This window comes from Hydractinia symbiolongicarpus, chromosome 14 (assembly GCF_029227915.1).
Source record: "Hydractinia symbiolongicarpus strain clone_291-10 chromosome 14, HSymV2.1, whole genome shotgun sequence".
Taxonomy (NCBI): Eukaryota; Metazoa; Cnidaria; class Hydrozoa; order Anthoathecata; family Hydractiniidae; genus Hydractinia; species Hydractinia symbiolongicarpus.
This window is the reverse complement of record NC_079888.1, coordinates 19,445,952-19,472,094: the sequence shown is the minus strand read 5'-3', so window position 1 is coordinate 19,472,094 and position 26,143 is coordinate 19,445,952. Positions and strand designations below refer to the sequence as shown.

Genomic DNA, 26,143 nt, shown 5'->3' with positions numbered 1-26,143 from the left:
TTTATTATGGTTTATTTGTCAAAAGCATGATCAAAAAACACCATTAGTTATAATGGTTGAAAAGTTTTAGATTTCAATGTAAGAATGTTCAGAGACATAGAAATACAACTTGGACTAATTTCAAGATTTCTGAGTTTTTGTTGTCTTAAAAGTATTAGTAAATAAATCTGCAATACTCAATTTGTTTCTAGTTGCAAATATGAAAGCGTATTCACTTATATACTTCACCGTTCTCATCTCACGTATCCCTGGTAAACTCTTTGTAGACAGAAATTCTTCACCTTCATCATGCAGTAAGCATTTTTGTGAGTCACTGGATATATTTGCTAACATCGAAAAAAGTTTAAAGTTTTGTAACTCAAGAAATGCGGTTTGCACAACTGATAATTGCACAACGTGTTCGTGTGACAATAATGATGTATTTGTATCGTATAAACATGGTTGCAAAGATACCTTTGAGGTGAATCAGATGTTTAATGGTAAATCAGTTGTTGTATTTATCACATGTATTTTAGAACAGGATTCCAACAAACCTAGAAAATCTGGTGATAGTTAAATGATTGCTGATAATGCTTATGTGCACATAAACATTCTCATAAGAATTAATTTGTGTCTTTCAGTTGGAAAATTTAAATTTGTAATAGTGGTAGCCCTGTTTTTATCCACCAAAACTGTCAAAATCAAAATGTGTCCCTTATATCAGAATAGAACTAAATATCTTATAAATTTAGATTCCAAGTGGTTTTGTGTTACCAGTATGCAAATATATTTTGAAATTGCAAAAATTTAAATGGTTACCCGGGGTGTTTACATATTCTAGCCCTAAAATAGTTGATGATTTTACTATAAATTGTAAAGAACATGGGGGAATTCACTAAAAATTTGTTGAAAAGTTTTTTCAAAAATGTTTTCCAACGTAGCTTATTTGCTCTTCTTTTGTAACATAACGATTTACATTGTGCTCTAAGAAAATAATGAGGCACAAAAAAAAAGGCGGGAGATAATGTGTTCTCTATGTGATCTGAACGTTGTGAAAAAGTGTTTCTAAGTCACCAATTCTTTTCTTTTTAGATAGTTTCTCCTTTTATGCTCGTTCTTATGGCATGGATATACCTCTTATAAATTCTAACTCGTTGTCATATCAACAGTGTGAAAGGCTTTCAGCAAAAGATGACAATATAAATGTAAATGACTGTAAAATAAGTGGTGTGTATAGTATTGATGCTATCGATGGGCTGAAACAAAGTGTTAAAGATCACCCATTTTTAGTTCAACAAGCAATGGTGAGAAAAAGGATACTTTTTCAATGTATCCAGGTAAGTTATATTTCATTTAACATTTTATCCAATGTGTTTTGTGTTTTGGTTTGAAACCGCCTTACAATTCATTTCTATTTGACCGCATTTTCCGCTATAGCGCAAGGCGCTTACCGTTCCTTTTGTTAGTGTCTGTGTACTTTTGTCCAAGTGTACATATACTTAATAAAAAACAGTCAAATTGAAAATAAACTTTTATACAAAAAGTATGATAAACACAATTGCCCCTAATTGATGCTAAACTCTATCGAGAATTTATTTTGAGAATTCCGTTTAGAGAAGTTCGCTTTGATTTATTTGTTGTTCAATGATATGTTTACAAATCCAAAGCAAAGTTTTTAGGCAACCAGTGGTATTTGGAACAAATTCCAAGCTTCTTATTAGGTCACAGAAAAAGGGCCAAGATAAGCAAATAATTTATTGCCACTATGCTGTTTCTTTATGATGTGGCAGCTTTGATGCTAATAAAATTCCATATCAGAACTTTTGTTTTAGGAAATTTGAGTTGTCCAGGTATTTTTAAGTATTTTAAAGTGGTTTAGACTTGTCGTATAAGCAAGGCAGAGCATGTAAAGAATTCTCTTTGTCAGTGATCTGTATGGTAATATGTAACACTAACAAAGTCCTATGAAAAGAGAGAAAAAATATTGTTAATACTATTATCGCCTAATGGAATCTGTTCTAATTCTTCCGATTTCTGAGAACAACTGTATCTCTGTGTGTTTCTTTTCAATTAAAAGTTTAAATTGTAAAATAAACTTTTTCAAAAGGTTTTCTTCATTAGATTTGATTTTGGGTAGTATACACATTTTTCACCACATTGTGCCATAATGTTTGTCTTCTTAAAGGAGTTCTAAGTGGATAATTAGCCTGTTAGGTTAATATACTAAATAGTATGTCTGGAATGCTAAAAGTGGATGTGTTTATTTTCCTAAAGTAACCGAAATTTCAGGTTGATTCTGTTATTTTGACTCTATGATGTCAAGCATTGTTAGGCTCCTGTTAAGAAAAGTCCATTAGGTTAGTGAAGTCATTGCAATTATGTAATATTTAATAACTAGAAAATAAGTGAAAATAAGTAGGTTAACCCTAGAGGAGCAAATTCTGATGCGTTCATCATATACACATTCTTATAAGAGTTAATTTGTGTTGTTCAGTTAAAAATGTAATTTTGAAATAGTGATGACCCTATTTTGATCTATCAAAATCAAAAAATTCTTGCCTGATCTTCCTCAAGTATCATCTAGGGACAGAATAAACAACAATAGTGTAGTAGCATAATGGCATATCTTTTTTATTGTTAGGAATATGGCATGTCAAGCATGGCAGGAAGTTTAGGGTTAGGGGTTCGAAGTTAGCGGAAAGTTTAGGGTTAGGGTTTAGGGTTAGAGTTAGGGTTATATGAGAGTTAATGCATACTGCACACTGCGCATGTGTAGTGAAGGAGATAAACATTCGTGCAGAATTTTTACGAAACTCGATTTCCGATCTTCTATTGTAGGAAATCCTGCTTTCCTTTATACCAAATTCCAATTTGTTGTGAGTTACTGGTATACAATGATCTTTTGAAATTTTAAAAATTTAAATGGGGAAAGAGTAATAACTATCAAGAGTAATTAAGTTTAATTGCTACGGACTGTAACATCGTTTAAATGTCTCTTTCATTTTTTTTTCTGCTTTACAGTATTATAAATGCATTTTAGCATCGACCTAATGAACAAAAAGATGAAGAATCAAACTCACCTACAATTTTAATAATTGTCATTGTCACTGTTTGTTTGTGTTTGATAATATTGTCAATCTTAGCGGTTTTGCTGTTTCGTTATCGCAAAAAATTACGCATAAGGTGTGTTGTTATTTTTTATTTATGATAGTGTTAATTTTTTATAATAATTTACAATTTTATTTTGCTCAAATTAGCGTGTGTGCATAACAGCAAATTGAGGTAATGATGGTATAATGCACAATTTCACATTCTGAAAAGTGATATATTAGGTTCAGGAAAATAATAAGGGCACTTTTTTGTTTTGTTTAATTTATGTTAATTCTATAATTAATTCAGGAAGAAAAGTCAATGCGCACATTATGTAGTGGATGAAACAGGTGTGTTTGCAATCATATTTTATTTTATTTTAAATTTTATTTGTCTCCCCATTACTACTAAGTGACTTATTTGTTTTGGTATTTTCTCAAGTGTTGGTAGTTGCGAGAAAGGAATAAGCATCAACGATAAAATTGTTCCTATCACAGAGAATGAAGGTTTTTTTAATTTGTAGAAGAATTTCATAAGAAAAACTACATTCATGCTGCCAGTCGCACACATAAATACATTTTATAAATATTTGCCTGCACCATTTTTGGCTAAAAAGGCTTAATCTAAGAAACTCCCCTAAAAGTTAAGACGCATTCCATAAAAATAATATTTTTGTTTGGTGTATAAAGGTTAATGTATGAAACTTTTTTTTTGATAAATGCCAGTTATTTAAGCAATGCCACCGTAATTTAAAACAAAAACAGCAAAGTAAACTTTTGCTGGCTTTTTTAAAGTTTGGTTTTAGTAACCATATTAACTGTCGTTGATTTTTTCCTTATCCCAAGAAAATTATTATATTTTAATAAGTCATTATTTCCAACATATAAAAATTATTGTTTAAACGGTCAATAAACACTTTTAGGCACACACAGGGAAAAAAGCATTTATTTAAATTTGCGTTTTCGATTTAATTTACCACAAATGGTAAACTGTTTCAATGGTGCGGTTGAAGCTAAAAATGTCTGACATTGACTTTTTTAAATGGACGATAGTCTAATAGTAAGATGCTTTATGCATTAACGAGAGAATCAATTTCTTCCTTTTTTAAGCTTTTACACAAGTAAAAATTATCTTCAACATGTGTAATAAATACTGTGCTTGAATGTCTGTTGTGTGTATGGCCACATGGACGTGCAACCTCATGTGTCTCTAGAATTTCCTGGTTTTATGTCCAAGAAACTGGATCTTTAACTTGGTTTAGTAATGTTTTAAACTAAAAAACTAATTGAAATCTTCAGTCTCAAATCTGATCTTAGCAGCAATACTGTGTGTTGTTACTATTCTTCACCAAAAATTTTCATGTCAATTAGATATTTTTTCCTAAAATACTAATTTTTTATATTCCTTTCTATGCATGTATCATTTTTTCCAATGCCAATTCTGATTTCAGCACTAATACTGTGTGGTGTTACTATTCTTCATAAAATATGTTGTTAATTTGCTATTTTAGGACAAGACAATCGTTATAATGCTGTCAATCCTGCATATGAAGGTATGTTTTTGAGGTGAAATAAAAATTTAAATTGGCAGGGGTTTTGAAACTGGTGCAAATGGCAGCATAAAGAGTTGAGAATATTTTCATTGATATTACGAATTTAAAGATTGCGAGTTAGTAATCTCTAAAGTATATTTCATACCAAATTCCCTATTTCAACATTTTTTTGTTTCACAGAATTTTCTAAAGGGCTGGTAATTACTTGACGTCTAAAAGGTTGTGGGTTTGATCCCCACAAAGAGGCGATGTCTAGCTAGCCAGAAATATCAGACATTTTTGTAGCTCAGACCTTTTAAACACCTTCCTGGAAACTATTTCAGGGTGTACCCCTCGAAATTAGTGAGGTCAACCACAAGAAATATAAGTCACTCTTTTGCACTACATTCTCCTTTTTAGGTGAAAGCACTGCAAGATTTTTTTTTAGCTTGGTACCACTATTGGTACCTCTATTGGTACCTCTATTGCTCTTATTACTCTAACCTTCAGTCCTTTGCAAAATTTATGCTAATTTCATTTAAAGCAAGTACAGAATTATTTTTTACTGTTAGAGATATACCAGCTTTTAGTTTTCAGCATTAACTGATGGCTAATTAAGTAAACCTATAAAACTAGTCAGAGCCCTGTGGAAAAATCCACAGTTGTCTTTTCTTTTTGTACCGCATTGCACGCGTCTCGCTACTTGCAGCAATATTGTATGGGAATTATAGTAAAGATGATAGAAATGTACCCCTTGAAATTTGAATGCGTAAACAATATTTTATTTAACCTGAAAAATGTTTTTTTAATTTTTATAATTTTCTTTGTTGAGATAAATAGTACATTTTAGTGTCAATTTTTAATATAAACAACAATTTTTTTCTTGTTTCGTAGATGTAGAAACAAAAGTTAGTTCACATGGTGAATATGCAACTATTTCAAATCAAGTGCTAAAGGTAAATTAGTTTGTAAAACACAATTAGACTTGTAACCTAAAAGTAGAGCATTTGGTTTCTTCTTCTGGGTTCATTCACTGCAAAGTCATGTCTGATTAATTCAATCCTCACAACTCTAACAATAAAATTTGCACGGCTTGCCATTTGTTCAATGGTGGCTTCTGTAGTTTTAAATGAAGTAAGAACACTCTTTAAAGAACTATCCTGTATAGACCTCGAAATATTTTTTTATGCTCATTAAACTCTTGGTGGACAGACAACGGTCATTATTATAGAAATGTGTGATCCCTGCTTAGATCTTTAAGGTTCTTTTTTGGGGGGCAGATATTTATGTATATTTTTTTTTATGTATAGCAATAAAACATAATGTCAGCTACTATACATTAGCTGTATCTTCTGTTCTCTTAGACAACAACTGAAGGGAAGAAATCAGCGGAAAATTTGTATTATAAGTCCACTGTTATGGATTCAAACAACAGTACATTAGATAATACGCTAAGCCAAAATATATATGCAGAATTAGATGAAGGTTCAAAATAATATCTGCACAAACATTAGATGTGTAGCTGGTCTACATTTTGAATTTGCTGGTTGTGCTTTATCATGAGCTGCTGAGTGATTCGTGATAAGTTGCACATAAATATTTAAACTTTTTATTTATTATAACTTTTAAATTTTGCATTTGTTGATAGATTTTTGTTGTTATTACTTTAAAAATGCTCAGCTGGTGTTTTGCGGGTTTGGTATATAAATGTTCGGAAGGGAACACAAGGTGGTTTATTGTAACAATGATCTATATTATAATGCCTGTATATGTCTGTCCGTCCGTCTGTCTGTCACGCAAAATGGTAGCTTAGCTGCGACGGGCGAACTCGTGGATTTTTCCACAGGCTAACAACTAGTATTATATATAAAGAGTTTTTTTATTTCGATAGGTGGATCAGTGGGCAAGACATTCTTTTAACCAATACACTCATGCAAATAATTCACAAAAAGTTAAGGCAAGTTTAATTTATTAGTTCTTCCTCAAGGTGTCTTATGTGTGGAGAATTTCCCGAAAAAGAGTGACAACAAATATAAATAAAGACACTTTAAACCTAACTTTCTGTTTTTATCACTGAAGACAGTTCATGTTATAGGCTCATTTTCATTTGGCTGCATTTTTTGGTATAGAGGAGAAAGCTAACAAGTTCAGGAAAATTAGAGATTGTTACTGTTTTTTATACACAATAGAACTTGTTTTTATATAATTTTTATATAATTTCATGCTATTTTTAAATCTGATTTTATAACACAAATAGCATAAATGAATAAATAAATAAATTTTATATTATAACAGAGAATAGTTTTTAAAAATTTATATAAATGAATTTTATATATTGTGAATATTTTCAACATATAATTTTCGGGTTTTCAGATTTTTATAAATACAATGAAACAATGATGCATTTTATTTTTTTGGTTTTAAACAAAATTTCCTTTACTTTTCATTATACTAAACTAACTTACATGTAACATATAAACTTTCTTTGTATAAATGCCTTTCATTGTCCCTAAGGATTTTAAAAAAATAAAGTTTCAAATGGAGTTTATGTGCACTAAAAATGTAACTTCACAATCAAAATTATTTGAAAACTCTTAAAAATTCCAAGATTACAGATAATTTATCATTATCTACCTTTCTTATCCTAACGCAGAGCATCTGTTTTTCAAGAGAAGGCAAAATGTCAAAATTCATCAAAAAGTAATAAATAGTCAATCTGGGTAGAAAAGAACCAACCATGTAACTTAACTGGTGTCTTTACTTTTTTTCTTTTTCATGGGTATATAAGAGGCTTTGGTATATCAATTTTTAATGGTAAAAAAGGGGAAATAAATGTAAGGAATTGTGAAGCTTGTGACAGGGAAGCTTTTAAAGTAAAGTTTTTAAAAAATACTGTTATGTTTACTTTTTTGTTAGACAAACGTTTGTGTTTGTGTAACGAAATCTAAGGGATATATATATCAGTCAATAATTGTTTATGAATAGAATGTTTTATGTAAATGTTAAGTTCTTAAACATAACTTGCACTTCTTTCTGTAAGTTGAGATCAAACTTTATTTTGATGTCTTTATCATTGGGTGTTTTATTTAAAAAAATTGTTTCTATCTGTATTATTTGTTAATATTTTTTGTCATTTGTATTTTTTATTATTAATTTTTATGGATTCGTTACGCATGTAAAGTCGCTAAAATATATTTTTTTGAAAGAAAGACAAAAGTATATACTGTGTAGTTGTTGATATAAACTTTTTTTAGAAGAGGTGTGCGGTAACAAGTGTACACCCTGACACATTCAAAGTGGTTATGGTGCAAAATGCAGAATTACAAAATTTATAACAGGTTGACCATTGTAGCACGCCGGAAAGCACACCTAAAACACGTGACATGTCCTCCTTGCTAATTTGCCAAGTCTTTCTGAAAAATTTTGTTGATGTAAATAAAGGAATAAGATACAGATCAAAGTATAAGCTAGTAAAATGTTGTGTGTTTGATGTGTGAGTTGATCAGCTCTAAGTTTTATTAATATTTTAAAGCATCCTTGTGTTTACACAGATTTACTGTTTGAACGCAGATGCTTCAGATGTGGAATAAATGGGTATAAGAAAAAAAACATGTGAGCATATTAATTGAGTTTTTAATTGGTCTCTTAGTTAAAATAAAAAGATTTTTATTGCCTATATGAATAATTTTCGTCAGAATATGTTTTTACATAATGTTTTTCGATTTTACATTTAAATAATGACTGGAGCAAGTAGAAGAATATTTTTTGTTTATCATTAAGCCCCATTGTAGTGTGTTACTAACTAATTTTAATTTTAGAATACTAGTAACATATTTTTAGTATTTTTTGTTATTCTGTGGCGAGCAATGTCTGATCTGCTAATTTAGTATTGCTTTTTCATATTTTGTTGCAATGTTTTACCACCTTGTTTTCCAGATAACGATGCCCTTAGTACAATGTATAAAAGAAAGATTATTATTTTCCTTTATGTGCAGCTTCTTGGAGTGAGTTTACCGCAACTCCTTGTCGAAAGAAAAAGTAGTTCACATTGTCATGGGTTCTGTAGTTCAACTGATTATTTCACAAACACAGACAAAACTAATTCTTTTTGCTCGTCCAGGAATGCCAGCTGCGTGCGAAACTGCAACGATTGCAAATGTTTTGGATCACATACGTTTGTGTCATACAAGCATGGTTGTAAAAGTATTCACCAACTTGAAAATTTGCTGAATGGTAAATCAATTTAATTTGTGTGCTTATACAATTTTGCTTTAATGTTCTGTTGGAGTTTTGGTTGAGTCGATTGTCCACTGAGTAGCAATATAATTAAATTCTGTGACCTGGAAAAAGATCCACAGGTTTTTCAGTGCATTGCTTGCGTCTTGTTACTTTTGGTACCATTTTACATGACAGACAGACGTATACAGGTATTATAATGTAGATAATAGTGGTGCCTTTTATACCAGGCTCTGTCAAGTCTTTTGCTAAAGACTGCAGTTATTGTAATGTTGTTAAAAAATAATTCATACATGTAGAGAAGATTTGCTTGTACAATTTTAGTAACAAAAGTCATGGTTGTTTTCTTTGTTGATTACTCGATGTATGCCATTACGCAATCATCTACCCCAAAATGTTTTTTTTTTTTTTTACTATTTTTATTTTCTTCTTTCTTATGATTTTATTTTCATTAGAACGTATACCAGTAGTACACATTTCTCACACTTTGACAATTTGTATCAATCCAAAGATCAATTTTGTTCCTCTCTTTTTTCACTGACACAGTACTGGAATTTTTAACCCTACTTCAGCTGTATGCTTGGATCGTGTTTAATAGTAGTAATCTCAGTTCATATAAAACACACTGATATTTGTTGCTTTTTAGAAGACTTTTGCAGCAAAGAAAAGTTCATTTTTGCTCAATAATCTACACTAGTTCATAAAAACATTACCACTTTTTTATTCCTTCTCTTTTTTAATTTTAGAAGAAACTTGACCATTTCGTAATTGGTAAATTTGCTAAGACCGATTCTTAACTTTCAAAATCAGTTCCTCTACAGGGTGATCACTACTCCTTGGAAGTTAAACTCCTGAACATTATACTGAAAAAAAATCCTGGATAGTTGCAAAAGTGAGAAACAACTCCTTTAAAATAATTTTTCTTAACTTATTTAAAAGTCCAATGCTTTTAGTTGTCAGATTATCAAAATCGTGTTTTGTTTTGCATAGAAAGTTCAGCTCCTAAAATATCATTACAATTGTACAAAACAAAGAAGAGCTAAACCAACATCCACTTATAGGAACAACGATGTATGTGTGAGATATATTAGCATAAATAAACCTGCTCATTAGCTTCCCAAGTGCTGCAAAGATGATGGATCGGGTGGGACTTGAAAGCACAATATCTTGCTTGCTGGCAATTACTCTATCGACTGCACTATTGATTCAGTACTATCTCCCTAGCACATGCATGCCTCGTCTACTACATGTGCTAGTTATTATGAAATGTAATCAGCATGTATCATTATAAATAAATGTTAAAAAACAATCATTTTTTGTTTCAGCGACCCTCTGTTTGGAAAGCACTGATTTTTACATGGACGTACCAACAACAAGTGATAAAACTTTGTCTTACGGGAGTTGCGAGCAACTGACTTCAAAGCCCAGCCAAAAACTTGTTCAGTATTGTAAAATTCAAGATGCTTTTGAAATTGAACCTGCATTTATGAACACCGAGAGGCTTTTGGCGCATCCGTTTAAAATTCGACAGATTAGCTTTTCAGAGTGCTTGAAAGTAAGTTTTCTTCGATGGAAATACTAAATTCTAACTGTTTTCATTGGACTTTTCAATTTGACTTTTTTTACTTTTTGAAATATGTATCCTGAGAATAGAGAACTTTTTGAAATATAATATCCTGAGCTGTTTTCACCTTCAAAGAAAATTTTGTTGTAGTGCCGAAATTTTTCGTGCTCTTTATCAAATTGGGCTGGAATGCTTATCAAATTGGTGCTGGATTGTGAAGATTACGAGGAACCCTCCGGTCTTGTTAGCAGTTGTTTCATATTCAAGGTTAATGGTATCAGAAATGTTACCGGTCAGATATTATTTTTTAATTAAAATATTTTTATTATCGTGTACCTGTATATTTATCACTTTACTCCATCATCATTGTCATTATTATTTACTTTTTTATTTTCTCAGTTAAATTCGCACTATTAAGGCAATTTAAATAATCCACATCACATATTCTTCCCATCAAAGTTACATGTAAAAATTGATAACACACCATAGCTTTTGACACGTTTTGCAGCTGTTAATTTTCTGTGGATTTTTTTTAAAATATTTATTTTTTGCTATAAAGCATTCTACTGATATCAGTCACATCTTTAAATGTACTTTTAAAAACTTTCTTTGCAATTGTAGCTCCAGCAACAACAACAACAACAACAACAACAACAACAACAAAGAAGAACACCACAGTAAGTTACCGCACCCATCAGAATTACCTATCCTTACCTAACCGTTGGGCCTACATAGGTCTTACATGGTTGTATGCTTAGACGGACAAAAAACATTCTTTGAGGACTGATTTGCATGAAGAATGTCTGTTTAATAGTTATTAAGTGAAAATAAAGCAAGCTTTTTTAAAATAACCATTTATTGTGTAGACTGACATGTTTCCCTGTACTAATTGGTGTTTATTTTATCCATGTTGACATGTCTTCTGTTAGGACTTAAAATTATTTTTTGAGGATTTGACATTAAAGAAACTTGAATAGTTATCATAAGAATAAAAAACTCAGTTTCAGAAAACAGTGTTGCTAAAGTTAGTTTAGGAAGGAATGTTTACACATATGACTATCTTGCACGAGTGACATCACACTTTTAATCATGTGACTCCCAAAAACTGCTAATCTAAAGCTGTATATAAATGTAATTTTTTTTCGATAAACCATCATTTACAGGTTGTTTTCGATCTCAAATCTACTTATATGTGATTTGTTTATCAGTGTTTTTAATTGATCATGTATCAGCATTTCATGGCGTTAATGTATTTCGTCAGTTCTTTTTGACACACCCTGCCTCTACTGTAGTGGCTTTAGGTAATCAAAAAGTTTAAAAAGACTGTTAGGTCCTAGTCACTATTTAAAAGTGCCTAGTTTAAAACAGTTTTACACCTGCGAGAAACAAGATAATGCAATCAATAGTTTATTTTATGCTTTACTTTGCTTTTTATTGCTAGACATTCCCCGATCTTTATTAACAACCCAGTGGGTAAACTGGATTTGTTTAGGAAGCCTGATTTTTCCATTTTATATCTCTGATTAGAAAAAAATTCTAGGTGAATGGTTTGTTTAGGTTTTTGTTGATATTCTATTTTTAGTCCATTAGTGCGAAAATGGGTCAAACTCAAAATGCGAAACTTAATTCCAATAAATCCCACCTATAATGAATTACAAATTTTCATTTAATGCAAAACAATGGTCATTGTTAATAGTGCTGCAAAACCTAAAAAATTATTTTCAAATGCACTGTTACTGCCTTCCAAATGTCTGTTTCATGATCGAGGTTGGTAAAAGTTATTAAAAATAAATTTCTGTGATTTCACTACTTTTTATCATTCATGGAGATCAATTCTGCAAAAACACAAAATAGGAATTTCTTACAACGAAGCAATATTGGAGATATAAACAAAGATGGCACACAGTCTCATCTGTGTTTTAATAGTCATAGTGCAGAGCCAAATGAATGTTTTCTATGCCTTGATAAAATCACATTGAGAAAAATGAAATTTCAAAACAACTTCACATTTCTTGTAAATGAAAAATTGAATCACATGCATAAAGACTCTTTGTGTTGCTGTATAATTATGTAACATGAACAACATATTTTAATAAACAAAGCAATGCTTTTAAGGTTGTACCTTATATTTAGGTTATATCAATGAAAAAAGAAGAAGAAAAGATTAACACATCCACTATAATGATCATTGTTATTTTGGTGTGCTTGTGCTTAGTAGTTCTAGTTGTATTATCAATTGTGTTGCTTCGTTATCGAAAAAAGAAGTTGATCAGGTAAGGCAAATAAAAACAAACAAAATAAAAGTATTCTTACTATTTATATGGAAATCTACAGAATCCTATTTTTTTTACCTTTTGTGTTAAAAAGTATGCTATTTTTATAAATACATAACCTAAAACGAAGAACAGGTATTTCCATTTCCATAAAGAATGTTTTTTTCTTCCAAACAGTGTCTTAAATTGAAGAAAATAAGTCTTATTTTGATTGGATATTTTATTAAATTATTACAAATATTGATGTCAGTAGTAGTTATTAAAATTAATGAAATCATTGCATTTCCCCTAAAGTTTGATTGCAAATAACTTATGGGTTAAAATAACTGATAACACAATAGTAAATAGGGACGACTTAGAATCAAAAAAAGACGATAAAATTATCAAAAAACGTTTAAACTTAAATATCTTCTAAACTGTTCATGGAAAATACATGATCCTATACATTTTCGTAGTCAGCGGATGTCATAAAAATGAGAATTTACTAGTCCCATTCTCTAGCACGCCTGCACTACGAAATAATCCACATAAGGCCAACGAATTCGTGGAAAATAGGCCAATCAACTAGTCGTCTCTAAAAAAGTAGGGTTTTTTTTATTTAGAAGAAAAAGCCAATGTGCCCACTACCTTACAAAGGCGTCTTCAGGTACATCTTGCTTTTCTCACTTGTTAGTTAGTTAAGTGCTATAAATATAACAACTTTGGCTTTAAAAGTTAAAATTGATCCAAAAGTGATATAGTGTATTATGTTCCAAAAATTTTTGTTAATGTAAAAGTTTGCAAATAACTGTTTTAATACAATATTTATGCACCATCATTATGTGTAACAATATGTACATAAAAACTAGTCTGTTTTTTAGCAGATCTCCTTCTTTATGGAGTATAAAGATTGATTTGAACAAAAACAACCAACCTTTCTTTTCAGTGTTATTTGTTCTAATAAAGATGGAGCAGAACAAGTTCGTTTGTGTAAATGTTGCATTTATTTCTGAGATATTCTTTTTTAAATAAACATGGGGCATAAAGATATTTTAACAAAGTTGTCAGCAATAATGTATATTAAATTTAATATGTTACTCTCTATTTATGTTTACATTTTCTTCGCCCTAGGAGAAGAGAATGTGTATGCAGAGATGGGAAATCCTGCATATGAAGGTAACACTAAAGTGGTTCTGAAAACAAAAATTTTTTCAGCCTTGTGAGACATGTAAAAGCTATTCAGGCAGTCATTTCTGTGTTTTGTTTATGTTCATTTGTTCGTACTGATGATGTGGAAACTATATTTTACACCAGAGATGTCGAAATATACTTTAGATGTTTCTTTCCTTTGAAAAACTTATATTGTGTTATTAAAGTTGCTTTTATGCATACATATTTTAATTATGCATTGGTATGCATGTTATTTTATAGGCTTAAAAAAGAGAAAAAAGCTTATATTAAGCTTTTGCCATATAAGTAATTTGAAGCATCATGATTTATATCATGCTGCACAAATTTCATATAGTCCTGTATGGTATATTCTATAATAGTAAATGATTCCACAACATTTAATCTTCTAGCTTATTCAATTGCATGGATAAGGTGTAAAAAACTCAAGTTTTAACAAGTTAAATTTTTCCTAGTTTTTATAACTCTCCTTTTTTTACTATTTTGCTCGGCCAGTGTTTTATTGTCATGTTTCTGTTATGTTTCTATGAATAAAAATATGAATTTAATATTTTTCAGACACTGATGTAACTTATGAATCAGGAACAATACTCCGCTATGCCAGACCAGATAACAACAGATTGTCAGACCAGGTAAGTTACTTGTGTATTTGTTGTTGTGTCCTAGTGTTTTTTTGTTTATTTTTTTGTTTGTTGATTTGTTTTTTGTTTGTTTTTTGTTTCTAGATCTAAAGGGTGTACAGCTGAATTTTATTGATTTATTTATTTGATTTATGAAAATTTGATGAAAGTTACTAAATAGGGCTTAGTTTTGACATGGTTAAATTTGAACCAAGACACAAAACGCTCACACAAAAGTTGTGGTACTCGTTGTAACCTAAAGTGGATAGATCATATCACGATTTTGTTTACTCGAGGAAAGAAACATTTTTCAGCTGTCGCCAAATTCATAATAAAGTATATCATAAAAACTGTACCTGTAAATCTATTTCAAATCTTTCCAAAATATTTACTAATATTTTTGCCAGCAAAATTTTATTTTTAATTAATTTATTTCGAACCTCAAAATCAAGTACCTACTTATTATTATCACCAAAAACGGTACTAGATTTCACTTTGCTTAATTTTTGTATTTAAATGTTATTTTCTTGTTTCTTGACTTTTTTCTGAAATAGGATCCACCAGAAAGCAAAATGGAAGAGAATGATTACTACAAAACTGCAGATATTAATGGTAATGATAAAGAATTAGCTAATACTCTGTATGGCATGGAATCAAATCATGAGAGGGAGCATATATATGCAGAATCCACTGATACACAAAATATCATACCAGAGGCACAGCCAGAGTATGCTTACACATCTAATGTTTTTGATGACACAGTTAAAGACGTTTCTTATCAGTACGCTGAAGTTAAAACGAAGAAAAAGGATAAGCAGAATAATCTGAGGCCTGAAAATATGTTTGCAAAGAAGATTTCTGGATATGATGAAGTTGGTAGTGTAATGGATCCAAAATAAATTATTTTTGTTTTGTGTTATAGTTTGTTCTTGTTCTTATACTAATCTCTTTTAAATGTTTTCTTAAATATGCATTGTGAAAATAATTTACATCAGTAGCATGATGATTATCTCAAACATGATTGGCTAAGAGGAAAGATATGAATAGGCGGTACCTAATGTTTTGGAAAAAGGGTTTAATGAAACAAAATTAACGAAATCCTTGTTCCAGTTTTTTTAAACGAAATGTTATAATTTATAAATATATTATAAATTATGGAATAATGAATAATCCACGTCAGGGCTCACAAAAACCCTGAAATTCGTGGAAAAATGCCATGCTGACGTCAGCAGCAGTTAGCATATTTCAAGAGTTTGGAATTAACTAAATAGTCAAAGTTCCTAAGTCCTAAATCCACTCTGAACTTGACAAGTGATCTGTGACAAAGCGTGAATCTAATATAAAAATACCTATGGTGATACTTATCGTGACAAACTCTCCAACATGTGATAGGTGACGCCATTTGTGGGAATATTATATTTCATGTTTGCTTTTTTGTTTTTGTTCGTTTTTTTGTTTGTTTGTTTACATGTAACACTTGTTTTTTGTTTGCTTAGTATAATTTCTGCATTTGTTAGTGTAATTTTATCTTTCATACAAATTATAAGTTGCATTCAATATTTTTATTCACTATAATTAACGAGCAATTTTTATTAAATTTTTTAACGCAATTTGTAAAATTAAAATGTATTATATTTGATATAAATATGTATAAATATTTTGTACATAAGAAAATTTATTGCCATTGAAATATTTTAACGAATCACATTATTTTTATTTAAACTAGCTTTCCATTTTTGTCTTCAATTCACTAACAAAAGTTTGAAACATAGAATGTGGGATTTTATGTTGAACATGAAAAACTATGCAACTTCACGTATTTTTACTTCTACTTCAAAAAAAAAGAAGTGTTCCTTTTATATAACATTTTCAAAAGTTATAATTTTGCCAGCGAGGATAGTAGTAGTTTCCAACTCGTAACTAACTATGTCCCAAATGGTCAATTGCAATGTCACATATTTAAACTTCGTACCTAAACTCTCTAAGTACTTAGAAGTTATCTAAAAGACGTTTCAGGCCAAAATTGGTATTTGTTTTCCACAAAATTTGGCACAGTTAAGAAAAGTATGCTGAACATGATGGTGACATCATAATTTTGATTTTTTTCACCTTAATGTCATTTCAGGCCGAAATAAGTCCAAAAATTAAAACTACTTTATTTTCGATAAAATGTGGCATAGTTAACAAAAAAAGTACGCTGAACATGATAGTGACATCAAAATGTTAATTTTTTGTTAACTAAATGCAGTTTAAGACCATAAACGTTTCAATCGCGTGACTTTCAACCATAAATGATAGGCTGTATTTTTTGTTAGCAGAAATTGAAGAACTGGGTGGAATTGTCGATGTTTCATAGTTGTGCATTTTTAATAGAGAGTTTATGCAGCACCTGCATCTTGTTGTACTTAGAAAGATTGATTATTAGAAAACTCACATTTTAAATGACTTGCAATTAAATTTAAAAAAAAATGTTACTGGTGTAACCTAGTTTTTATAAATTTCAGTTTTAGCAGCATTGGTAACTTACCAGTAAAAATTTTGGTCCAAAAACATTTTGCTTGCTAAAAATTATCTCCAGTCTGTTAATGGTACTTTTTTCATTGCTTTACTGTTTTGAATTAATCTTTGCTCAGGAATGTAATTATGTAATGCTATTATAAATTGTATTGAGAATATGCACTTGCATTTTTTAGGAAAGGAAAAAATGTGGAAACTAGTACTCTGTGTTGCTTTTATAAATTCTCTGAAGACTGATGATCTTTTTGTTCAACGAAAAGCAATTGGGTCGTTGGCCCCTAACACAGCTCCCTTTATTAAATCAGTTGACACCTTTACGAATGAATATCAAGCTGATTGGTACTGTCATCAACGCAATGCAGTTTGCGTAAATACTTGTCGTGAATGTAAATGCAATAACTTCACCACTTTTTTTTCATTCAATGAAGGTTGCAAGACATATGAGGAGGTACACACACTTCTAAATGGTAAGTTTGAGTTTTTTTGTTCGTAAGATTAATGGTCAACTACGTGTTTTTTTATATAAGCAATAAAAATTTAAAAATGAGGCTTAAGGCTGCTTCTGAAAAGTACAGTATTAAGCTCAAAATATGCTTAGGTTTTGTTTAATAGCAAAAAGATTTATTGGGATATGCTTATGAAAAACACATGATCAGCCTCAAAATATGCTTATTTAAAAAAAAAAATATCGGTAATTACAACTTAAATCTCACTACATACTGGTTAATGCAGACATGAAGAATAAAAATACAGCCTGCTCACGCAACTTTACAACATTTTGTTAGGCTTCACATAATGCTTAGTATATGCTTAAAAGAATGACCAAATTTAAGCTTATAAATGTCATGCTTATAAAAGAAAAACATGTATGGTTCATAAGGTAATAGCCAGAATATTATCATGTCTATTTGGTAAATAGACATATTTTACAGTATCACGTGTTTTTATTCCACCAAAATATGAAAGCCAAAGTTTCTTTGATAAAGTCTATAAAAAATCGCCTATAAATTTGTTCTGTAAATTAGCAAACTTTGACGTTAGAGCAATATTGACGTCAAAGGAAAGTATATTAAGATTAGTGAAGCCATTGCATTGCACTTTTAAATTTAAGGCTAAATAACTTGAAAACGATTGGAAATAACTGACGTCATCTCCTGCGTGGGTAACTAGGGACTACCTGGGACCAATTTGGGTAAGTTTCCCAAACCTGGGTCTCCGAATCCATTTCGGAATGGACGGGTTGATGACGTCACCAAAAAACCTTTAAACCCTAATATCTCTGTAACTGTTTGTCAAAAGTACACGATTCTATACACTTTCTTGATGATCGTTTCAAGATCTATTTTCAAGATCTATACAGTGAAGCCAGCAGGTATACAATTTTTTTAAAAACATTTTAGGGGTTTGACTGGCCATTACTAACTTCAGCAAAATTTTGAAACCCTTAGATCTCATTAACCGCTTAACAAAAGCACATGATCATATACATTCTCTTGATCAGCGCTTTAAGCTCTTCACAATAGAGTCAACGTAAAAACCAGGTTCTAATTTTTTTGCAGATGGCTTGCTGACGTCATCAAAACTCAAATGAGGCTTCCTCTTTATTTTTATCTTGCCTCAGTGGATTTTTCCACGGGCCTTATCGACTAGTATTTATATAATGAGGAACAAAAATATTATTTGCCAGGAAATAGTTGGGTAGATAGAAAGAAAAGAAAAGAAAAAGGGGGATTAAACCATTAGCACCAGGGTACTGAATTTATGACTTTAAAGTGTTGTTTTATCTTTTTTCAAATATTCAATTTTTTTTTAAACTTTAAACTTTTTTAAAAAAAAAATTCAAGAATGCTCAACGAAAGCGATACGATGAAAAGCAAAAAAAGCGATAGCAAAAGCGATGTATTATCGGAGAACTTTATTTATCAAAATCTAAAACATGCACCAAGTATTAACACCTTAACAGACCTTTTTCTGATGATGGACCATGATGAAGGTAGGGCCCACCCCATGTTAGGTGTTAGCAGTATTTCACAAAAGATATTTCCTTTTTTTCTTCATCTACTAAACAAGGGATTACCTGCAGATCTATTGGAGTTAAAACAAACACGCGTTCATTTATTTGATCTATTGGACTTAAAACAAACAAAAAAATTTCGAAAACAAACACACATTCATTTACCTTTACAAGGATATCACGTTTTTCACAAAATGAATATCAAAGCAAAACGTGCGCAATCCATGGTAATCTGAAATTGATACATAAAGTTACTAAAATTACCATCTCATCAAAATTACAGCCGACACCAGAATTATTAAAAAATGCTTCTAATCAGTGCCTCTTGTTGGTTTTATGATGTTATCTTCAGGGAGTGAATGAGTTGAAGTATGGTACAGCAGAGAAATCAGAAAAGGGCGTTTGTATGTTTAATGCTGCCTATAAATCTTTTCATCCTTGTTGTTGGTTTGGTTGCTGCAATCCTCTGAAGCCTGCATGTCACGTTTTAGCCTATTTTTTGGACTCTTGGAGATGCATTTGAAACTAGAAACAACGTCAACATTTTTCCATCCTTTACTTTTTTAAAGTTATTTCAGTTGGCGTACTGACAACTAGTTTTCCAATTCTCCACTGAATGTGTGGTCATTATTATTATTATTATTATTATTATTATTATTATTATTATTATTATTATTATTATTATTATTATTATTATTATTATTATTATTATTATTATTATTATTATTATTATTATTATTATTATTATTATTATTATTATTATTATTATTATTATTATTATTATTATTATTATTATTATTATTATTATTATTATTATTATTATTATTATTATTATTATTATTATTATTATTATTATTATTATTATTATTATTATTATTATTTACCCAGGATAACCTCTTTAGTTTCTATATGAAGGGGTCCTAGTGCATTTAAAGGTCCCATTTGAGCTACGGAAGGCGTGCAAGCACAACAACCGGTCAACTAGACAACCGCCTAAGTTATCAATCCTATTCTCATGCTGAACGTTAAGCAGAAAAGATCGATTCACACTTTTATAGTCCCTGGCATGACTTGGTTGGGGTTTGAACCCAAGACCTTCCGCACTGAAAGCGAACGCTCTACCACAAGGCCACCAGTTGATAGTTTTCTTTATATATTTTGTGTGCACAACTAATTATGGTCTGAGAAATATTATAAAAGCAAAAATGAAAGGTAAAAGCATTTCGTTTTTGTTAATAAACCCACTGGTTAGAAGGTTTAAAATGTGGCACTTTTTCCCTTTCTGTGTTATTTCCTCTTTTTTTTAAATAATTTGAATTATGTTCATTGCCTTATCTCTTGTCTAATTACAATATATATGTTCATCAAAAACAGATATTACATTTTTAGGTAGCAAGTGTTTTGATTACCTTGCTAAAACATGGAATTTTACAAGATACATTCCATCAATGGGTAACAGCACGAGTGAATGTGGTAGCTTTCATGCTTTTAAGGGCACTGATGAAGTTGAAACGTGCAACATTCGACAGGGCGATTCATATGCAGTCGATCTAGTGAGTGGAAAACAACGTATAAATGCAACAAGTTATTATACCATTGAATCACCATATGGATTCTCTTCATGTTTAGAGGTTTTTTTTGTTCTTATTTATTAGCCTTGTTACTGTAGTATTTATATGTTATTTTCTATTTATTTTCTTTTATTATTCATTATTATTTCTGAGAAAGCTTTAGTATGTTAGCTATACAAAATTCGAAAGCAACACAGCAATTTCAACCACATTCGACAATTTTTCCTAAATAATCTATTAACCATGATGATAATGTATATTTTTTCTATGTTTATAGTGTCAACAGGGAAAAAATTGTGGTATAAATTATCTAGCTGGTTCTTTGATCTACCTGGCATTGGATTGTAGATTGCTTAAGAATAGAGAATATTCCAGTCGGTGTTTTATTTTTAAATTATCTGGCAAAAATGTTATTGAAGGTACTTTATTTATTTTCATGTCTCAACACTAGTATTTTTTGTTTGTTTTTGTTTGTTTTTTGAATACTTTTAGGATTTTTTCCATCAAAATGTTGTTTCTAAATGTTTCAGGGGTAAGTTAACATTTTTTTGTCATATCTTGTTTTTTACCATTTTTGATGTTTAGATATATGTTGTTGTTGTTGTTTGTTTTGTTTTGTTGTTTGTTTTATTATATTTTGTTTTGTTTTTGTTTTTATTTTTTAATTGCATTATTTTGTTGTTTGTTTTGTTTTTTGTTATTTTCTGACCTCGTGCAACAATTCTATCTATTTATTATAGGCTGGAAGAAAAACAACTTTTCAACCAACATCTGCGGCAACTGCGGCAACTACGAGACACACTACGGTTCGTATATTGATTCTAGTGTAGCAATTAATAAGAGTATAGTGCACACATGTAGGAAAGGCTTGTATTGGTGGATGTATTTTGGAAAGAAACTCGCACCAATATTTTTTTACATCATCTTTTCACATCAAAATCTGCTAGTTTAAAAACTGAAACACTAGATCCATTGTGAGATATGAAGATTGATGTTAATATGAGTTATTTAGGTTATTTCTTTAGGTTTTTTGCTTGTTTGTTTTGATTTTGCTAAAACTTTCTGTGCTGCACATGTGTAAGTGTAGGTGGTTGAAAAAACATTTCAGTGTTAAAAGAGAACGCGATTTGTTGGTACGTTGCATCGTCTTTGTTGACGCCAAAATTGTGTTATAACTGAATTACTAATTAATAAGCCCGTGGAAAAATCCACCAAGGCAGGAGAACAATGAAAAAGACCCGTTATTTGAATTTTGATGACGTCAGCGTCGATACACAATTTTTGTTTAGTAATTTGTTTTTATTGTGCAGAGCTTGAATCGCTGATCAAAAAAAGGTATAGGATATTGTGGTGTCATCAACTTGTCTTTTCCGAAACGGGCGTGTTGATCCAGCTGTAGGGATTTTGTTTTATTTTGATATCAAGTGATCCCTTTTTACCCACACAGGAGATGACGTTAGTTATTTCTACCCGCTTCCAAGTAATTTAACCCCAAGGTGCATTGCAAATGCTTCGCTTATTTTTTTTTTAAAAAGCTATTGATGCCAATCTGCTTTAATTACCTGATTACGCAATGTTAAAATGGTAACTTCGCTGTTTAACAAATGAGACGAGAAAACATCCTCTTAGTAAGCATTACACAGAGTTTTAGCCTCATTAAATTTGTAAAAAAGAATGTATGTATGACTGCTGACAAAAAACTCCTTAAACTTATCTTTTCTATTGTTCTTCTGCCTGATTAGATCTTCCACAATCTTAAAAACTAGTTATTAAGATATTTTGTTACTTGGTCCTTAACATTGTTTCGCTAAAAAAAATAGCTGCACTATCTTCGTTCGACTGTTCTGGGTTGTAAAATTACTAGATTATATAAAAATGGCTACAATCTCCATTTTCAATGTGTATCTACCATTTCTATGATTTCATTTATAACTTGTGAGGCTGAATTATAGAATATGTACATCTTTTTACCATTAGTTTGTATTGATCAACTAATAATCTCATCATTGTCACTGTTGACAGATGTAACAATTATACCTTTTCAATGTTTCCTAAGTGTTGATCATTAATTGTTTTTACCATCATAGGATTGTTCATACCATGTTTTGCTTCCACAAAGTGGTTATCAACACTTCATTCCCTTGGCCTGTTAGATGATGATTTCAAAACCTTTTTTTTTTTACCTTTGTAGGTGTTTGTACCACAACAAGAGAAAGAAAATAATAAAAAAATCATCATTGGAGTTGTTGTTGTTGTTGTTATTGTTGTTATTATTGTGTTGCTAATTGTTATTGTTTATCTTATTCGACGACGGCGTAAACAACCAAGGTGAACAAAGTTGTTTTTATAGTTGTCATGCAGGTTTTACAGCTCAGGAAAAATTGGAAAATTTTAAAACTTGTATCATTTTTCATCAAATAGCAACATTTCTAAAATATATAAGTTCTTTTAACAGTATTGTATAAAGCAGACGCTTTCAGAGTCTGTCATTGAAATGTCTCTTTTTAAAAGAGTTTGTAATATATATTTTTTTTTTTGTCATGAACCTAAATTTTGGTTTATTGTTGTGCTCTACTGCAACATTTTTCTCTTTTTAAGAACAACACAAGCAAAGCAGCTAAAAGAAGGTATATTATTTTTGACATTCTCAATTGTTGACAAAAATTTTTAAATATTTAATATATCCATGATTAAAAGTGAATTTGAAATTACCTGAAAAGTTGGAGCACAATTTCAAAATTTAAAACTGACTCATGGATTCTTTGAGATAATCTGATCTTGTAAAGCATACCCTTTTTGGCGGCATGAATATGTGTTTTTTTGCTTCTTTATTATTTATAGATGAAAAAAGTTTTTTTATTTCATTTTATATATATTTCTGGAAAGTAATACAGAATTAAGTTTATGTATTGCATATATTTGAATGTATATTGTCGAATTCTCTTTTAATTCCATCCTTCCTTAAATCAAATTTTGTCATGGATAACAAACCTTAAAAAACCTCTAAAAGTTTATTCAGTTTCAAATTTTGACACCAAACAGTATATACAACTAGTACATGGCATGGTAGAAAAATCCACGGGTTCGCCTGTCCTTTTTTTTGCCGTACTACGTGCGTCTCGCTACTTGTGGTACCATTTTGCGTGACGAATACACGTATTCGGGTATTAAAAAAAGATTTTTTTAATGACAAATGCATCAGCGATAATTATTTGGCCTCTCTTTAAAATTAAATCAACATTAAAAAGCCAAGAAATATTGTTTAGTGAAATTTAAGAAAGGTGTATTCCTTTGCTCTGCAAAGTGGTGGTCGGTTAACATGAGAGTTGGTTTCTACTTGTTTGGTGTGTAAACAGAATAAAAGTACTGTTATAAATTTTTCTGTAGCTGATGAACACATATACGCCGAGACTGGAAATCCTACTTATGAAGGTATCTTACATTGTTTTCCAATCACTTCGAAGAAAGATAAAAAATATTATCTCCAGTTATTTTTAAATTTGTTTTTTTTTTCTGCTCTACGCTGTATGACTTTTTATGATTCTACTTTTGTTAAAATGTGTTTAAAAAATATGTGTATTAAACAGCGTTGGTTTTTTTGGTAGTTATTAACTTAGCGAAATAAGGTTTCTTTGTACACATGCGAAATAACCTCTTGAACACACGCAGTAGCTTCGTACATGTGCGCAATAGTTTCACATGAGAAAAAATCATGTTTAGGTAGAAATGAGGTTTCATTTCATAACAGTCTACTATTATAACAGTCTGCTATGTGGAGAACCATATGTTTTGTTGCAAGCCAACTGCTTACAAATATACAAGACAGTAATTATGCACATAACTATACCAGGCATTGTAACAGGAAGTGTCAAAAAGAAGACAGACCTAGCCGTAGTCGTGTAGCACGATATATTACTTGGGAGAAAGATTCCTATCCCATCTTGCATCAATAACTTCGAAGTTGTGTGTTTGCGACAAACTAGACAGTAGTTTGTGGAAAAATCTACAAATGTGCCGTTGTGCTTTATGTATGTTAGGCTAGAAGTAGGGATTTTTAAACAAATTACAGGTTTTGATATATAGAACTGGTAAAATAATGGGGTTTATTTGTCGGATTGTGAGGTTCTTCTTTAAAGCGACTGTAAACTGTTCACTTATTAGAAATAATTTTAACTTCATGAATTGTTTTATTCTACAGAAACCAACATAAAACCAGCTGATGTACCTTCTAGTAAACAGAACGTGTATGCATATGCAAGTCTTGATCATGGTAAAGTAAGTAAGATGCATTGTCTGTCTGTCTGTCTGTCTGTCTGTCTGGATTTTTATTTAAAATAATATTGGCAAAGACTGAATTTCGTCAATTTTATATATACGCTTGTATTAAATTTATGTTTTACTTTGGAAACATTTAGGAATATCTGTACAAGTCCAAAATGCCTCATAGAATGAGGGAAAATATCAGAAATGTCAGAAAATAAGTACTTAATATTGCGTAGACGTCTAGCACTGGAAATCTCCATTGCACGATTTAGTTTTTTATTACTTCAGCCTGCATCCACAAACAAAGAAGCTACAAGCATCTACTACAAGCCTTCTACAGACGTTGTTACTGGCATGCCAAATAGAGAAAGCGAAAATAATTTATATACTACGGACCAACAGCCCCCCGAACACATCTATGACCAGTACGATGTTGCGCAAGTGAAACAAGATCAAGCGAAAAAATCGGAATATGCAACTGTATATTGTGAAAATGATCAAAAGAATGAAATTGAAACACCTCTACTTGATAAAGATGCTGGCAAGGCAGACACTAATAAACGCTTAGGTTATGATGAAGTTGGTTCCATCATAAATTCTGACGAAAAGTAGAAAGCGTAAATGCATGGTTCCTTTTATGTTTTTCTTATTTATTAATGTTAACTTATTTTACTGTCTGATTTTGCCGACAATGTTGTTGTTTTTATTTAGTGTTATTTATTTGTTGTTTTTTAATGCACTGTTTTATTTTGTTTATGTTTAATTTTTATTTATTTTTGTGTAATGATTTTGTAGTTGAAGCTGTTTTTTTATATGAACTTTTTATTCATTTTTATTGCATTAACTTTTTGACCGAAACAGACAGATACCATAGTAATAAAATTATTTTTCCAGGTGTAACCATATTTTGTACTTTTTATAGTCTATATTTTCATATGTTAGCTATATTTAATTTTTGTACTCTATAATTATTTTAATGCGAATACTTTCTTCATTTTTTATTTAGAGTGAATAATGTTTTTTATTAGATTTGGGAAAATTTCCCATAGGACACAATCTTTTTTGATTGTGATCGTGACGGGTTAAGTTTATCATTGTGTGAAATCACTTCGAAAATGGCTAGGCTTAATTGACAGTTATAAGTAAAATAAGTTTATAGGTGTTGCCTTAAAATAGAGTGGCTACAAGTATTGAAAATTAAAAAAGATGTGTGTAAGGTTGGACAGTGAATGTAAAAATAATGAATAACTGGAATTTTCCCCCTTTTTTGGTGTTTGTGATGAAAATGGCTATTGGCAGTAAGGTAGCAATCCAGTAT

General features: G+C 30.5%; 3 protein-coding genes across 6 annotated transcripts; all 3 read left to right on the top strand.

Annotated features, from left to right (window-relative positions):
• Positions 1-161: 161 nt before the first annotated feature.
• Positions 162-7,821, top strand: LOC130626204 (uncharacterized). Of its 2 annotated transcripts, none has more exons than XM_057441311.1 (7): positions 162-479; positions 1,072-1,316; positions 3,020-3,162; positions 3,379-3,419; positions 4,580-4,621; positions 5,495-5,556; positions 5,965-7,821. In XM_057441311.1, the coding sequence occupies exons 1-7, from the start codon at positions 200-202 to the stop codon at positions 6,094-6,096; spliced, it is 945 nt and encodes a 314-aa protein (XP_057297294.1). In that variant the 5' UTR covers positions 162-199; the 3' UTR covers positions 6,097-7,821. The 2 variants fall into 2 exon arrangements, with proteins under 2 accessions (XP_057297294.1, XP_057297295.1); XM_057441312.1 differs by having other exon boundaries at positions 327-460.
• A 156-nt stretch (positions 7,822-7,977) lies between these two features.
• On the top strand, positions 7,978-16,889 carry LOC130626203 (uncharacterized). Of its 2 annotated transcripts, XM_057441310.1 has the most exons (10): positions 8,694-8,833; positions 9,583-9,728; positions 10,162-10,391; positions 10,551-10,692; positions 11,022-11,077; positions 12,534-12,673; positions 13,276-13,319; positions 13,784-13,828; positions 14,399-14,472; positions 15,015-16,889. In XM_057441310.1, exons 3-10 carry the CDS (start codon positions 10,194-10,196, stop codon positions 15,357-15,359), a joined length of 1,044 nt encoding a protein of 347 aa, XP_057297293.1. In that variant the 5' UTR covers positions 8,694-8,833; positions 9,583-9,728; positions 10,162-10,193; the 3' UTR covers positions 15,360-16,889. The 2 variants fall into 2 exon arrangements, with proteins under 2 accessions (XP_057297292.1, XP_057297293.1); XM_057441309.1 differs by lacking the exon at positions 9,583-9,728 and having other exon boundaries at positions 7,978-8,833.
• A 241-nt stretch (positions 16,890-17,130) lies between these two features.
• LOC130626202 (uncharacterized) lies at positions 17,131-25,832 on the top strand. Of its 2 annotated transcripts, none has more exons than XM_057441308.1 (9): positions 17,131-17,444; positions 20,381-20,544; positions 20,840-20,982; positions 21,302-21,368; positions 22,754-22,890; positions 23,161-23,189; positions 23,950-23,994; positions 24,761-24,837; positions 25,114-25,832. In XM_057441308.1, exons 1-9 carry the CDS (start codon positions 17,135-17,137, stop codon positions 25,435-25,437), a joined length of 1,296 nt encoding a protein of 431 aa, XP_057297291.1. In that variant the 5' UTR covers positions 17,131-17,134; the 3' UTR covers positions 25,438-25,832. The 2 variants fall into 2 exon arrangements, with proteins under 2 accessions (XP_057297291.1, XP_057297290.1); XM_057441307.1 differs by having other exon boundaries at positions 20,381-20,622.
• Positions 25,833-26,143: the final 311 nt, after the last annotated feature.

Bases quoted from the DNA above. Each gene is read 5' to 3' on its own strand.
- LOC130626204 (XM_057441311.1), top strand. From the start codon at position 200: ATGAAAGCGTATTCACTTATATACTTCACCGTTCTCATCTCACGTATC. The intron at 3,163-3,378 runs GTGTGTTGTTAT...TAATTAATTCAG, and splicing joins CGCAAAAAATTACGCATAAG to GAAGAAAAGTCAATGCGCAC. The intron at 5,557-5,964 runs GTAAATTAGTTT...CTGTTCTCTTAG, and splicing joins TTTCAAATCAAGTGCTAAAG to ACAACAACTGAAGGGAAGAA.
- LOC130626203 (XM_057441309.1), top strand. From the start codon at position 8,557: ATGTATAAAAGAAAGATTATTATTTTCCTTTATGTGCAGCTTCTTGGA. The intron at 10,693-11,021 runs GTCAGATATTAT...TTGCAATTGTAG, and splicing joins TGGTATCAGAAATGTTACCG to CTCCAGCAACAACAACAACA. The intron at 12,674-13,275 runs GTAAGGCAAATA...TTTTTTATTTAG, and splicing joins CGAAAAAAGAAGTTGATCAG to AAGAAAAAGCCAATGTGCCC.
- LOC130626202 (XM_057441307.1), top strand. From the start codon at position 17,135: ATGCACTTGCATTTTTTAGGAAAGGAAAAAATGTGGAAACTAGTACTC. The intron at 17,445-20,380 runs GTAAGTTTGAGT...TTACATTTTTAG, and splicing joins GGTACACACACTTCTAAATG to GTAGCAAGTGTTTTGATTAC. The intron at 23,995-24,760 runs GTATCTTACATT...TTTATTCTACAG, and splicing joins TGGAAATCCTACTTATGAAG to AAACCAACATAAAACCAGCT.